The sequence below is a fragment of the Brassica oleracea genome, chromosome C9 (genome assembly GCF_000695525.1).
Source record: "Brassica oleracea var. oleracea cultivar TO1000 chromosome C9, BOL, whole genome shotgun sequence".
NCBI classification, from domain to species: domain Eukaryota; kingdom Viridiplantae; phylum Streptophyta; class Magnoliopsida; order Brassicales; family Brassicaceae; genus Brassica; species Brassica oleracea.
The window spans coordinates 9,610,209-9,625,164 of record NC_027756.1 but is presented as its reverse complement, the minus strand read 5'-3'; the positions used below and the strand labels follow the sequence as shown (position 1 = coordinate 9,625,164).

The 14,956-nt window shown below is 39.8% G+C and overlaps 2 protein-coding genes across 2 annotated transcripts; one reads left to right on the top strand and one right to left on the bottom strand.

The window, feature by feature from the left end:
* LOC106312996 (pentatricopeptide repeat-containing protein At1g62720) lies at window positions 1-1,631 on the bottom strand. Its single transcript, XM_013750712.1, has one exon. The coding sequence runs from the start codon at window positions 1,590-1,592 to the stop codon at window positions 120-122; it is 1,473 nt and encodes a 490-aa protein (XP_013606166.1). The 5' UTR covers window positions 1,593-1,631; the 3' UTR covers window positions 1-119.
* Window positions 1,632-2,949: 1,318 nt separating this feature from the next.
* Window positions 2,950-6,345, top strand: LOC106312995 (vacuolar-processing enzyme beta-isozyme-like). The gene is made up of 9 exons (XM_013750711.1): window positions 2,950-3,221; window positions 4,030-4,194; window positions 4,561-4,717; window positions 4,810-4,895; window positions 4,988-5,187; window positions 5,264-5,312; window positions 5,401-5,613; window positions 5,704-5,901; window positions 6,032-6,345. Exons 1-9 carry the CDS (start codon window positions 3,018-3,020, stop codon window positions 6,245-6,247), a joined length of 1,488 nt encoding a protein of 495 aa, XP_013606165.1. The 5' UTR covers window positions 2,950-3,017; the 3' UTR covers window positions 6,248-6,345.
* Window positions 6,346-14,956: the final 8,611 nt, after the last annotated feature.

The window sequence follows — 14,956 nt, the reverse complement described above, 5'->3', positions numbered from 1 at the left end:
GCTTGTTTACATTTTTACTTGTAATCATTCAAAATTACAATAGGTAACAGAGAAAAAAATACAATAATGTGTTTATTTTTCCTTCAAACAATATACAGTTTCACAGAATGTACAATCTGCTATAGTGGAAGTAGCCCATCTTCATGCATTTTTCTATACAACTCATCTGCTTCTTGCCACAGGCGTTTCCTACAAAACCCTGAGATCATGGTAGTATATGATACAACATCAGGCTCAACTCCGTTGACGGCGAGACCACAAAACAAGTCCCAAGCATCTTCCACATAACCAGCCTTGCACATTATGTGAATCATGATATTATATATAGTAACATCAAGATCCATCCCACTCTTCTGCATATCCTGGAATACAACCAAAGCTTTCTCAACCTTCCCGTTATTAAAAAGACCATAAAGCAAAATGCTGTAAGTCCTTAGATTGGGAGGAGAATCCATCCGTCTGAAAACCCCCTGAGCAGCATCTGGTTTGCCCACTTGAAAATAGCCCTGGATGATAGTGTTGTACGTAACCGTATCTCTTAATAATCCTCTTTCCGACATCTCGCTGAAGAGTTTCATCACATCATCTACTCTCCTAAACTTGCAAAACCCATTTATGAGAGTGTTATAAGTCACTATATCAGGCAAGCACTCCTTTGTCACCATCAGCTCAAGCATTTGTTTGGCCTCGTCTACTCGACCGTGCATACAAAGCCCGTTGATCATCGAGTTGTAAGCGAAGACATCAGGAACTATAGACCTGTTAACCATCTCCTCGTGCAGCTTCTCAGCCTCCAAAAGGTTCCCTTCTTTCACAGACGCATCGATCAACGCAGTGAAAGTGATGACATTAGGGACAACGTTCCTCATCATCATATCTCTAAGGAGAAGATCAGCGTCATTGCATCTACCGGAGCTGCAAAGACCGGTTATAAGAGAGTTGTAAGTAACAACATCCGCGCTAACTCCATTCTTATCCATCTGCTCGAACAGTTCCAAAGCGTTATTAACCAGCCTGTTCTTGCAGAAACCGTCGATGATGGTGTTGTAGATGACAACGTCTGGTTTGCACCCCATTGCCTCCATTTTGGCAACTAACTCTATAGCATCGAAAACTCTGTTCCTTCGACAGAACCCATTGATCAGAGAGCTAAGCGTGACGACATCAGGGTCGAAACCAAGCTTCATCATCTTCCCAATAACAGATAAAGCAATGGAGAACCGAGAGCAACGACATAAACAGTTGATGAGGATGTTGTATGTGTAAAGATCATGCGTGATTCCAAGAGTCTCCATCTGGTTGAAGAGAGAGATCACAAGATCGAACTTCTTCGTCCTGGCGAGTTGACTCAGCGGTTTGCTGAACTCGACAATTGAAGGAAGAGGACGAGACTGAATCATGCGACAGAACAGTTTAAGTGGGTCTTTTAGATCAGTTCTGTTCGGTCTCTTGGAAGTAGGGAGAGTTCGTGTAGTGTAAGAGCAACGGTTAAAGAAAGGAGCAGTTAGAGGATTACCTCTCTCAGGAAGACGGCGATGATTGAGAAAGTTCTTAGCTTTCGATGCAATTGAAGTCGAAATCGATCTCTTCATATGATTTTTGATTGGGTTTGGTTATTCATAACCTCTGTGTGTTGTTCAAAAAAAAAAAAAAAAAAAAAAAACTATACATGCATTCTCTTTTGATCTAGACTATGCCAAGATCAGTATGATAGAGGCAATAGTCATGGTAACCAGAATGGTTTACCTACGAAATTATACACTTTATGGTATGACCGGACTGGCCATCCTGGTTCGTGGCTAAAAGCCTAAAACCCTGTAATAAAAACCCTATTATCTTCTATGTGAGGGAGACGATGAGAGAGATTTGGAAACCGGTTCAATCACGGTTAAACATTTTTAATCAAAATCGGTTGCGTAGAGCTTTGGTTCAGTGCTAACCGATGCTGTCCTTGTAACGGTGAAAAATAGCAATTTGTGGGTCCCTCCAATATATGCGTGTCTTGACAGTGTTTTGCATGTTCTCTGTTGTGTCGTAAATCAGACAACTGAGCGAGCAGCGAGTCTTTGGTTGTTTTCATTTTTCTTTTGGATGTAATAATCGTCAACAGTATAACCATTTTTAACTCATCTGTACTTAATATCTTCTAATTTAAATTACAAAGCACTATAATCATTATAGGTCTCAATTAATATTTAAATTTACATTTACAAACACAAAAAATAGGACAATAAATCGTTAAAAATATTACAAGCTTATAAAATTACGCACTCATCTTTTGGGACAAGTATTCCTAAATATATTTTACCAAAAAAACAAAATATCACTAATTATTAAAAGAATAGAGTACGTCTTTAGCCCTTTTCTCAAAAAAAAACAAAAAAGAAAGAAAGAATAGAGTACGCTTTGCGACTTAATTTGCCCATCCGAAAGAGCTAAATACTATTGATAAAATTGTGTAACTATATATTAAAGTGTAATTAGTTGGCAAAAACTTTAGATTAGAATTGAGAAAAAGACAAAAATAGCACTAAATCAAATTTTTGTTCCCAAACTAGCACTCAAGGTCAAAAGTCATAAAAATAGCACTTAATGTTTTATCAAAAGTCACAAATTTATGGTTTAAAGTTAAAGGGTGGGGTTTAGGATTTAGGGTTTAGGGGTTAGGGTTTAGAGTTTAGGGTTTAGGGTTTAGGATTTAGGGTTTAGGGTTTAGGTTTTAGAGTTGAGAAATGAGATTTTGGGGATAAGATTTCAAATTTTGAAAAATAAAAAAAATTAAAATTTTTAAATGATAAATTTAGAAAGATGTTATTTTGGTCATTTTAGTTTTTGAATGCTATTTTTGTGATATAAACTTAAAAAAGTGATATTTTGGAGATTTGCCCTTTAGAATTCTGTCCCTTTTTTTTATTATTAACACCCATTGGTTTAGCTTTATAACCAACCATCATTTGCTTTTATAGCTATCTTTGTTCCTTCGTAGTATCTCTTTCTTTATTCTCTCTCCGTCTCCCATGGCTAAGTTCTATTGTCTCAGACCAGCTCTTCTTCTTCTTCTGTTACTTCTAGTGGTTCGTACCCAGTCACGCGGTCGGTTCGAGCCAAAAATTCTCATGCCGACAGAGGAAGCTAAATCGAATGAGCAAGAAAACACCATCGGTACTAGATGGGCGGTTCTTATCGCTGGTTCTTCCGGTTACGGAAACTACAGGCACCAGGTACATAAATGTTCAAATAGCGGATCTTTTTTGTGGTAAAATCAAATAGTTAATCGTCTTATTACTTAACAAATTAATTTTATTATTCGTTGTTTTCAGTTCTTTATTAAAATTATGCATCAATGTAAATATTTTCCCTCAAGATTTTTTTTTTTGGGGACTTACGAATATTCTTATGACATGCAAAAATTTTTTTAATTCTCTAATTTTATTAAAGAGGAGCTACAAATTAATATCCAATGAGTTCGGTCAAGCCTTGGGAGTTTTTCTTAAAACTAGAAGAACCTTTGATGAATTCTGTTGAACTAGTTCTACTTTATCACATGTATAAAAGTGTTCTTTGTTTCATACTTCTTAAAAATATTCAAAAGTGCTTTTATTAAAGAGAAAAGGACAAAAATAGCACTAAATCAAGTTTTTGTTTTCAAACTAGCCCTCAAGTTCAAAAATCACAAAAATAGCACTTAATGTTTTATCAAAAGTCACAAACTTAGAGTTTAAAGTTAAAGGGTGGGGTTTAGGGTTTAGGTTTTGGGGTTTGGAGGTTTTGGGGTTTGGGGTTTGGGGTTTGGGGTTTAGGGTTTAGGGTTTAGGGTTTAGGTTCTGGGGATAAGATTTCAAATTTTGAAAAATAAAAAAATTAAAATTTTCAAAGGATAAACTTAGAAAGGTGCTATTTTGGTCATTTTAGTTTTTGAGTGCTATTTTTGTGATATAAATTTAGAAATGTGCTATTTTGGAGATTTGTCATTTATTAAATATACAATTATTTACTTATATATTGTGTTTTATTGCTTTTATATTATAGGCTGACGTTTGTCACGCATATCAAATACTAAGAAAAGGAGGTTTAAAAGAAGAGAACATAGTCGTCATGATGTATGATGATATCGCCAACCATCCACTTAATCCTCGTCTAGGTACTCTAATCAACCATCCTGATGGCGAAGATGTTTACGCCGGAGTCCCGAAGGTATTATTAACGTACCTTTAATCCATGATTAGTCTATGTTCTGGTTTTATATTTATTAAATTTGATGGTAATACTATATGTTATTTTTATAATCCAATTTAGCGTCTAATAATGTTGTAAATCTTTATTTTTATATTAATTTGTATATTGAAAGTTACTTCCTTCGAATCTTATTTGAAATAAACTTTCTTTTTTGTCTGCGGCGCTCTCAGGTTATTAAAATTCCTAATATATTTTGGATCAATCGTGATTGTGACTTAGATAGTACCCGACAATTAATAGTGACAATGACTCTGTAGATCATAAGTAATAACCACTTATTGTTTTCCTTTTCCATTATTTACTCATTTGAATATCTATTTTCAGGACTATACCGGTCATAACGTTACGGCCGCTAACTTCTACGCGGTACTTCTAGGCGACAAGGAGGCTGCTACAGGTGGAAGCGGTAAGGTCATCGCTAGCAAGGCCAACGACCACATTTTTGTATATTACTCTGATCATGGTGGTCCGGGAGTTCTTGGTAAATTCACTACCCTTTTAGTGTGTTCAAGAAATGCTTGTAATCGATTGCTTATAATGGTGTTTGTTTCGTTTAATATTTTCGTTGGTCAGGGATGCCAAACAAGCCTTACCTTTATGCTACTGATTTTATTGAAACACTTAAGAAGAAGCATGCTGCCGGAACATACAAAGAGATGGTAAAATTAGTAAATATCTTGAGTGGTTTATTGGTTTCTTAAATTTGATGGTAATATCGTTATGCAATTATTATTGTGATGATGTAATGTAGGTTATATACGTAGAAGCATGTGAAAGCGGGAGCATATTCGAGGGGATAATGCCAAAGGACTTGAACATTTACGTAACAACGGCTTCAAATGCACAAGAGAGTAGTTATGGAACATATTGTCCCGGCATGAATCCGTCTCCCCCATCCGAATATATCACTTGCTTAGGAGATTTATATAGCGTTGCTTGGATGGAAGACAGGTATGTATAAATTAGATGCATTTTATTATAGAGTACTTTTATGTGCTTTGGTTTATTAGTTGTGATTCGTTTGCAGTGAGACACACAACTTAAAGAAAGAGACTGTAAAGCAACAATACCAAACGGTACATGAAATTTTGGTCTTAACCGTTTAATCGATGGTTGGTTTGAGAATGTTAAACTATATAGCGGGTCTTTTATCCCGGTGTGTAGGTGAAGATGCGGACGTCAAACTATAATACATATTCCGAAGGCTCCCATGTGATGGAATACGGTAACAGCAGTATCAAGTCGGAGAAGCTTTATCTATACCAGGGATTCGATCCAGCGACTGTTAATCTCCCTTCTAATGAATTACCGGTTAAGTCGTCACCCGTGGGAGTTGTTAACCAACGCGACGCAGACCTTATTTTCCTTTGGCAAATGGTATTGGTCTATTCTGTTTTGCTTATTTTTGGTTATCTAAATGGACTGTAAATAGTTGGTTTGCTTAAACCATTGGCTTTGGGGTTATAGTACCGAACATCGGAAGATGGGTCAAGGAAGGATGAGATAATGAAGGAATTAACGGAGACAACAAGGCACAGAAAACAACTAGACACAAGTGTGGAATTGATAGGCACGGTTCTGTTTGGTCCCACGACGAATGTTCTCAAGTCAGTTAGAGAACCCGGTTTGCCATTGGTCGACGATTGGGAATGTCTTAAATCAGTGGTAAGAGTTTCGCAGTCCTTTAAATTTTATTTTTTTGTACAATACATTTATAAATTTTGTTTTATACGTGTTATTTAACAGATAATAATGTTAAAAAGGTTGTTTATAAAATGTGCTTGCAATTTGTTAGGTACGCGTATTTGAAATGCATTGTGGATCACTAACGCAGTACGGGATGAAACATATGAGAGCGTTTGCAAACATTTGTAACAACGGTGTCTCGAAGGAGCTGATGAAGGAAGCTTCCGCTGCGGCATGTGGTGGTTATGAGGCTCGCTTCATGTCGCACCCGTCTGTTGTGGGATATAGTGCTTTAAAGTCGTATCTTTTAAGTGTTTTCGGGTAATCATGCTAAGAAGGCCTCAAAAGAATATAAAATAAATGTTTTTAATTTGCTAGGGTAATTGCATATAATTACCGAAAATGCGTAACGGCTTCTGGTGACCATCGACCACTAGAAGAATGGAAAAATGGAAAAATGGAAAAAAATGAACAAAAGAAAAATAAAAATCTATTTTAAGAATTGAAAAATATTTAGATTGTTAAAAGATAATATCAAATGGGATGATTATCTTCTTAGTAAATTTAACCGACTTGACATATTATTATATGTATTTTTTCTCAGAAATATCTGAGTATGACCGACTCATTTTCTGTATAAATAGTAGTTATAGAAAAGATGATCAATTAATAAATAGTACTATCATCTACTCCTCTCTTTCTATGTTCATTTCACACATATATCTATCCTTTATCACTCGTTGTCTTCTCCACTTTTCACATATATACATAAGACAATAATAATACTATAATATATCTATAACCCTTATCTTTTATTCACAACACGTTATCAACACAAATATTCACAACACATTATCAGTATAAAGCTCTGACCAACTGAGGTTTATCAATCCAAAAGTTTTTAAAGTAGCTAAGGTAATGTTTAAATTTATGTATTTCGATATACCTAATTTATTTAAATTTTATTATTATTTCGGAGTGAGAAGCTGGGCCTTCTCCATTTATTTTTCGGGATGATAGACGCTGCCTTCTCCGACTGATCGTTATGGTAAGCTATGTCTTCACGATCAGATGATCACGAGGTAGGCTTTGCCTCCGTGACTTGAAAAAAAAAGGTCACGTGGTAGGCTTTGTGTGAGGCTCCGACCCGGCTTCCCTTACCGCCGGTTCGTCCTCAGTTCACTTGCCCCGACTCAAACTAGCCCTTTACGAAATATTCCCTTTACTTACGGTTTTTAACCATCTTTCCTCGAAGAGATTCAGTTCAGATCCGAGTGTTCGCTAAGTCTATCCAGCATCCTAGCGAATCACTACAACAGACACTATAATAAACATGTACCTTATTGCCTCAGTGCTTTGTTATCTGAAAATCCATCCATACACTCCGTCCTTGTTGTCTTCCTGCTTCCCACCATTCTTACCCAGCCAGCTCGATCATATACTTAACCGAATCCCCTTGTTCCTTAATCACTCAGCCAACCATCCCCACATGATCCAAGTAAACAACGAGAGATGGCTTGGTCTCCAACCAGCCATCCAGAACAGACAGTACGCCAGCCATGCTTAGCGTCCCAGAACCAGACCCTGATCACACACAGATCAGTCAGTACACACTCGGCTCCACAGCCTCGTAACCAGTCAGTAACACCTTGCCTCCATCCAGTACAAGTCTCGGTCCAGTCATCACCGATCCATCAACACTCGGCTCTATACCATAGCCGGTACAGAACGCTGAGACTCGATCCGAGTTCTAAACACCAGTATCATGTTCCAGCACTATACATCCGTTAACCGCCTTCGGTAACTATTACCCTTGATCCACAACCATCAGCACGATCGCCCCCAATCAGAACTCAGCCCTCAGTCCACGGAAGCCGCCTGATCAGTCTCCCTTGGACTCGCAAACAATCGTATCAGACTCTTACCCAAACAGTCTCGCGGTATAAGCCATAACCGCCACACCCCACAGAACCACGCCGATCTTGCTTATGTCACACGATCCATCAGTACACGGCCTCGATTTGTACAGACAACGCCGATAAACCATTCCCTTGGCTTCGGCTCAAACCCCATCGACCGCATCCCCGGATCTCCAGACTCGAACTGGTCATGAAATGAACCAGAACTCCTCGCAGAAGGGCAGACAGACCTGCGCCCGCCATTACAGACTCGGATCGGCCTTCCAGCCATCTTTTTCTGTCTGCTCCGATCCATTTCTCCTCTGTCTCTTTCTCTGTATTTCTGTCTAGAAAAACCCGTGTTCCCCATCAGTCCACGAAATTCAGAAATAAAAAGGAAGTTCTGGACGGTTTCTCGTTTTCCCAACCGTCCTTAACTGCTCCCAGTAACCGTCCTGGCAGTTTTCCTTTTCTCTCTGCTCTCCCTCTCCTGTTGTCTCTTCAGAACTTTCTCCAGCAGAGATGTCCCTCTCTGATCCATGAAAATCAGATTAAATCAGTGGTTGGACGGTTTCCACCCCAAAACCATCAGTCCATAACCGCTCCCGCGCCTATTTAATTCATAAACTGCCCTCGAGCAGTTTCTGTCTCGGTTCCGTAACTACCTTAGCAGTTCCCGTCCCAATCAGTTAAGTGGTCCGGCAACAACTCAAAACCGCCCTATAACTGCTTCGCTAACTGCTTATTAACTGCTCCGGTAACCACTCAGTAACCGCTCTCGGTAACCGCCAGATATTGTTCCCGCCATTTTCCTTGGTTAATCAGTTCATGTTTAGCTCTGTATACGTTCCCGCCAGAACGTATATTAATCAGTCCGTTGGCCGACTAACTACTCTCGAGAGACAAGTCCAACTACCTTGTCTGAATCCGACCAGCTTAGTTCGTCAAGCTCAACTACTATGTCCAAACCCACAGTAGAGTCTTAATCAGGCCAAGACAATCTAGACGACATGTTGCACATGCCTTGTTCGTCTGATCAGTCCAACTAACACTCGACCTTGGACTGATCTAGCTCAGACTGCGGGACAGGGATGCTACAAGTCTCCCCCACTTAGAATGAATTCGTCCTCGAATTCTGCAGTTAATAGAACTTTTTTCTATCCAATCATAATGGTTACAACATACGGCACTCATGCCTTAACTCAGTTCTCACACTTTCAGTTATTCGACCATTATAGTTTCAAGACTTTCTAGTCACAATCACGCTTGGATTTGATCGCAGATATCTATTAATCGATCCGGTCTCTTTATGATTTTTTTTTTAATCTCAACAGACTCAGTTTAATGCACCAATTCACTAAGCATAGTAGTCCTTACTTTCAAGCAGTTCCTCGGTCTTTGGATACACACTTTGGTGAGAACACACAACTCCCAATAGTGTTGACCAGTTTACCTTAATTCTCGAAGTTGAACTCACCACCTTAGTTAAGTTTTTCCAGTCTTTTCCTTAACTGGTCGCAGTCACTCATGACCCAACCTTAGTCCTTCTAGGACTCAGTTCAAACGAGACTCTGTCCATCCTGGCTTGACTGTTTGATTCTCGCACTCCAGTGTTCCTTAGCATGGTCTAACTCCGAATACTAGGAACTTAATATTTTCATTGATCTCATCTTGATTCTTACAGTTGTTGTCTCGGATCACTCCCTGGTCCTAACCAATCCCCGACCACTTATGATCGACATCAGCTTTTCTCATATCTTTATTGATCTTTATTGACAACTTCCGGATCATTCTTGATCCTTACAGGCATTTCTTACCGGATCCTACACTTGATCCCTTACACAATTTTCCTTTCAGACTTCCAGTCCTTCCTGGTTCACAGTTCCAAAATGGCAAACTTTTCTAGTTCCCATTATTCAGTCGCGGTTATGTCTTAGAAACTCAACAGTTCCCAACGATATCAATTCATTATACTAAACGGACAGACGTCCTACAGACATGTGATGGCAAACTCTAACTAGTTTTCATCCGTGCTTTTATCGCGATCGGAAACCCACAGTAGTGAACTCTTTGAGTTCCAGTGACATTACAATTATGTCTTCGAAGGTACATCTCCCACAGACATCAGATTGGGTTTCCGCAGACTACAGTACAGACACGCGATGGCGAACTTATCTAGTTCCCACCGACGCGATAACAGTTACGTCTTGGCAACTCACCATTTCCCATAGACGTCAGGACAGAAACATACGATGATAGACAGTCACGTCTTGGAAACTATCGGTCTCCATAGACGCCAGAACAGACAGTATCAGTACAGTTATGCCTTAGCAACCCACTCGGTTCCTAAGGACATATCATCCACACTAACACTGATGTTTCATCATTCCCACTTGTCCAGTTAATCAGACACTTAGTCTGGTCTAGCATTATCATTCCAATTCATCGAGCAACCGTTTTACAATCCAGTTAAGTCTTAATGAGCATCTCAGCCATAAGCACCTAGACTGATATAGACTCTCGCATGAAAAGAATTAATAATCTAACCTCAAATGATCGTCCCAAATCCTCGAGCCGTCATCCAAAATCCAGCAAGCCTTAGCAGGCGTCACAGCCCCTAAGTACGTTGTCTGATCTAGACGCTCATGATATGAACCGATCATTTACTACTTTTGAAACTCTGACGACAACTCATCATCTATGGCATCTTGTACCTCCAAGTAGTTTCTTGATCACCTAACAAGTCTTTGGCAAGTACACCTGACTTCCAATCTCTTGTTCCGATAATCTCAACTCTCGGACAACACAAACCTACCAAGACGATCAAGCTTAGTCAACTTTGACAATCGCTTTGTCCAGTTCTTATATCCAGACTTTCCTACACTCACCACTTTCTAAGTGTAAGTCTTACTCAGATTTTTCCAAAATCTTTTTATGAAACTTCCAGTTCCATTTTTCCGGACCAGCTTGTCCAATACCTTGAAAATCTTAGGATCCGTCTAAGCATTTTCAACAGACGTTCCATTCGAATGTAAGTCTTCATACTTCACATTCCAGCATCAGTGTCTTGGCCATTAGTCCTTAAGCTCTTCCATGGACGACTTGTCCAATTCAGTTTTCCGATTTCCTGACTCTTTTAGGTTATCTCTTAGCAATCCATCCATTGCCTTAACCCGTTTATTGAGATACTATCTCAATTCTCGGACCACCTGTCCAACTCAGTTCCCGTTTACAACATCAAGCTCATCCACTCGGCTATCCTGCCTTGAACCTTTCCGATGAAGTCTTCCTTCCAAATTCAGTTATGGACGTCTTGTCCATACAAAGTTAAACTCGTCAGCTCCTTGGCTCAATATCCGACATCATTGTCCTTGACAGTCCCTTGTCTTACTTAGACTTTTCCGAAGCATCCTTGGCTCTCTTGAGCCACTTGATTCAATCCTAACTCCAGTCAGCTTATTATCCTTATTGAATAATCCTTCGAACTCTGTCCTAGAACCGTAATCGCTCTGACACCACTTGGGAGGCCCCGACACAAACTAACCCTTTACGAAATATTCCCTTTACTTACGGTTTTTAACCATCTTTCCTCGAAGAGGTTCAGTTCAGATCCGAGTGTTCGCTAAGTCTATCCAGCATCCTAGCGAATCATTACAACAGACAGTATAATAAACATGTACCTTACTGCCTCGGTGCTTTGTTATCTGAAAATCCATCCATACACTCCCTCCTTGCTGTCTTCCTGCTTCCCATCATTCTTATCTAGCCAGCTCGATCAGATACTTAACCGAATCCCCTTGTTCCTTAGTCACTTAGCCAACCATCCCCACGTGATCCAAGTAAACAACGAGAGACGGCTTGGTCTCCAACCAGCCATCCAGAACAGACAGTACGCCAGCCATGCTTAGCGTCCCAGAACCAGACCCTGATCACACACGGATCAGTCAGTACACACTCGGCTCCACAGCCCGGTAACCAGTCAGTAACACCTTGCCTCCATCCAGTACAAGTCTCGGTCCAGTCATCATCGATCCATCAGTACACACTCGGCTCCACAGCCTCGTAACCAGTCAGTAACACCTTGCCTCCATCCAGTACAAGTCTCGGTCCAGTCATCATCGATCCATCAACACTCGGTCCAGTCATCACCGATCCATCAACACTCGGCTCTATACCATAGCCGGTACAGAACGCTGAGACTCGATCCGAGTTCTAAACACCAGTATCATATTCCAGCACTATACATCCGTTAACCGCCTCCGACAACTATTACCCTTGATCCACAACCATCAGCACGATCGCCCCCAATCAGAACTCAGCCCTCAGTCCACGGAAGCCGCCTGATCAGTCTCCCTTGGACTCGCAAACAATCGTAACAGACTCTTACTCAAACAGTCTCGCGGTATAAGCCATAACCGCCACACCCCACAGAACCACGCCGATCTTGCTTATGTCACACGATCCATCAGTACACGGCCTCGATTTGTACAGACAACGCCGATAAACCATTCCCTTGGCTTCGGCTCAAATACCATCGACTGTAAGTACCGCATCCCCGGATCTCCAGACTCGAACTGGTCATGAAATGAATCAGAACTCCTTGCAGAAGGGCAGACAGACTCGCGCCCGCCATTACAGACTCGGATCGGCCTTCCAGCCATCTTTTTCTGTCTGCTCCGATCCATTTCTCCTCTGTCTCTTTTTCTATATTTCTGTCTAGAAAAACCCGTGTTTCCCATTAGTCCACGAAATTTAGAAATAGAAAGGAAGTTCTGGACGGTTTCTCTTTTTCTCAACCGTCCTTAACTGCTCCCAGTAACCGTCCTGGCAGTTTTCCTTTTCTCTCCGCTCTCCCTCTCCTGTTGTCTCTTCAGAACTTTCTCCAGCAGAGATGTCCCTCTCTGATCCGTGAAAATCAGATTAAATCAGTGGTTGGACGGTTTCCACCCCAAAACCATCAGTCCATAACCGCTCCCGCCCCCATTTAATTCATAAACTGCCCTCGAGCAGTTTCTGTCTCGGTTCCGTAACTACCTTAGCAGTTCCCGTCCCAGTCAGTTAAGTGGTCCGACAACCACTCAGAACCGCCCTATAACTGCTTCGCTAACTGCTTATTAACTGCTCTGGTAACCACTCAGTAACCGCTCTCGGTAACCGCCAGATACTGTTCCCGCCATTTTCCTTGGTTAATCAGTTCATGTTTAGCTCTGTATCCCTTCCCGCTAGAACGTATATTAATCAGTCCGTTGGCCGACTAACTACTCTCGAGAGACAAGTCCAATTACCTTGTCTGAATCCGACCAGCTTAGTTCGTCAAGCTCAACTACTATGTCCAAACCCACAGTAGAGTCTTAATCCGGCCAAGAAAATCCAGACGACATGTTGCACATGCCTTGTTCGTCTGATCAGTCCAACTAACACTCGACCTTGAACTGATCCAGCTCAGACTGCGGGACGGGGATGCTACACTTTGCCTCCGTGAATTGAAAAAAAGTTTACGTGGAAGGCTTTGCTTCCGTAAATAAAAAGAAAAGGTCAAAAATAGTAGACTAAGTCTCCTCGGACTTTGAATAAAAAAAAGGTTAATATGGTAGACCATGTCTCCTCAAGCCTTGATAAAAATTGATCAATATGGTAGTCTATGACTCCTCGGATCTTGTGGTACGCTAAGCCTCCCGATTTTATTTATGCTCTTTAAATTTCTACAATTTAATTTATGCTTTTAATTTATGCTTTTAATTTATGCATTTAAATTCTCGTTTTTATTATAATATTATTCTATGAATAATGTTATCACGTGAATTTTGACAAAGCTCAAAGTAAATGTCCTTGATATTAAGAGAAATGATTATAAGACTTGGGTAGTGGGTGCAAAGATGCACATGAGAGAAATTGAGCTTTGAGAAATCATCGATATAATCTATATTGGATGAGAAAAAGATAAAGCCATGATAATTTACACCACTTTAATGATAGTTTATAAGGTGAGGTGTATCATGAGAAAGATCTAGAAGATCTTTGAATAATCAAATCCTTGAAAGAAAGGATTCACCAAATTGTTGGAGTTGATGTAAATCCTCCGTTAGAATTGAAAAGAAATGAAACTCATAATACTAAACCATCAAGTCGGTCCTTCTTGAAAAGGACGAGGGTGTGGATGCGGTTGAAACTGCTACCGTGATCGTGGAAGAAGATGAGGAAGAAGATTCCTTCCATTAGAACTTCCACGAAAAATAAAAGTGACCGGGTGATAAAAGGCAAACAGAAACGGTTTGCTACAGATGCGGCAAGAAAGAAAATTGGGTACGTAGTTATCGTACGCCAAATATTTAGCCGATCTATATCGAGAATCGAAAAGAAAAAGAGAAAAGAAGTATATTAAACTTCGTCTCTTATGAGCCTGAACCATTTTTCATAGCTTGAATACTCATCTTGATGATTCAGATTTTCTGGTTGGTCCAGAAAATGAAAATAAAATATCGATGTGATATGAGAATTATCTTCCTGAATAAGATTTTGAGATTCAGGATGGAGATAAATATACCTGATAGGTATTGGGTCATCGTCATGACTACTAAAGGTAACAAATATATTTCCTCTCTCAAATTAAATAAGTACAGTATCTAGTAATATAAACATATTATTGGCTCTAGAAGAGCTTATGATGAAAAGACATGCATAAGAAAAAGATGGCAAAATTATAAATGAGTGGTAAACCTGAAGTTTACTGATATATAGCCATCTCCAATAATGTTATCGACATTATTGTGAAATGTTGAAAAACCAGAAGTTTTTCACATATAGCATGTCAAGAAAATAAAAGAAACCATTATGGGTGATGAATCATCAAACAAGTTCACAATATGTGATTTCTTTAAGCATACCCCAAATTATGATCTCACTATAAAGGATTTGAAACATGCATCCCAAATGGGAAAAGTGAATATGTTATTGGTTCTAGAGTGGGATTCAGTACAAGATTTTAGACATGGAGTGTCATCATCTCGAGGGGGAGAATTAAAGAATCCTAGTGAGTGGAACATTGAAAAATTATGTTCACACTTGAAAAAGAACTCGATAAAGTAAATACAAGTAAGATGATCCCCATGATCGGGTGTAATGCAGTTGTGCATGTA

Excerpts from the sequence above, each read along its gene's own strand:
- LOC106312996 (XM_013750712.1), bottom strand. The coding sequence starts at position 1,592 with ATGAAGAGATCGATTTCGACTTCAATTGCATCGAAAGCTAAGAACTTT.
- LOC106312995 (XM_013750711.1), top strand. The coding sequence starts at position 3,018 with ATGGCTAAGTTCTATTGTCTCAGACCAGCTCTTCTTCTTCTTCTGTTA. Across the intron at positions 3,222-4,029 it reads ACGGAAACTACAGGCACCAG|GCTGACGTTTGTCACGCATA; the intron begins GTACATAAATGT and ends TTTATATTATAG. Across the intron at positions 5,313-5,400 it reads TAAAGCAACAATACCAAACG|GTGAAGATGCGGACGTCAAA; the intron begins GTACATGAAATT and ends CCCGGTGTGTAG.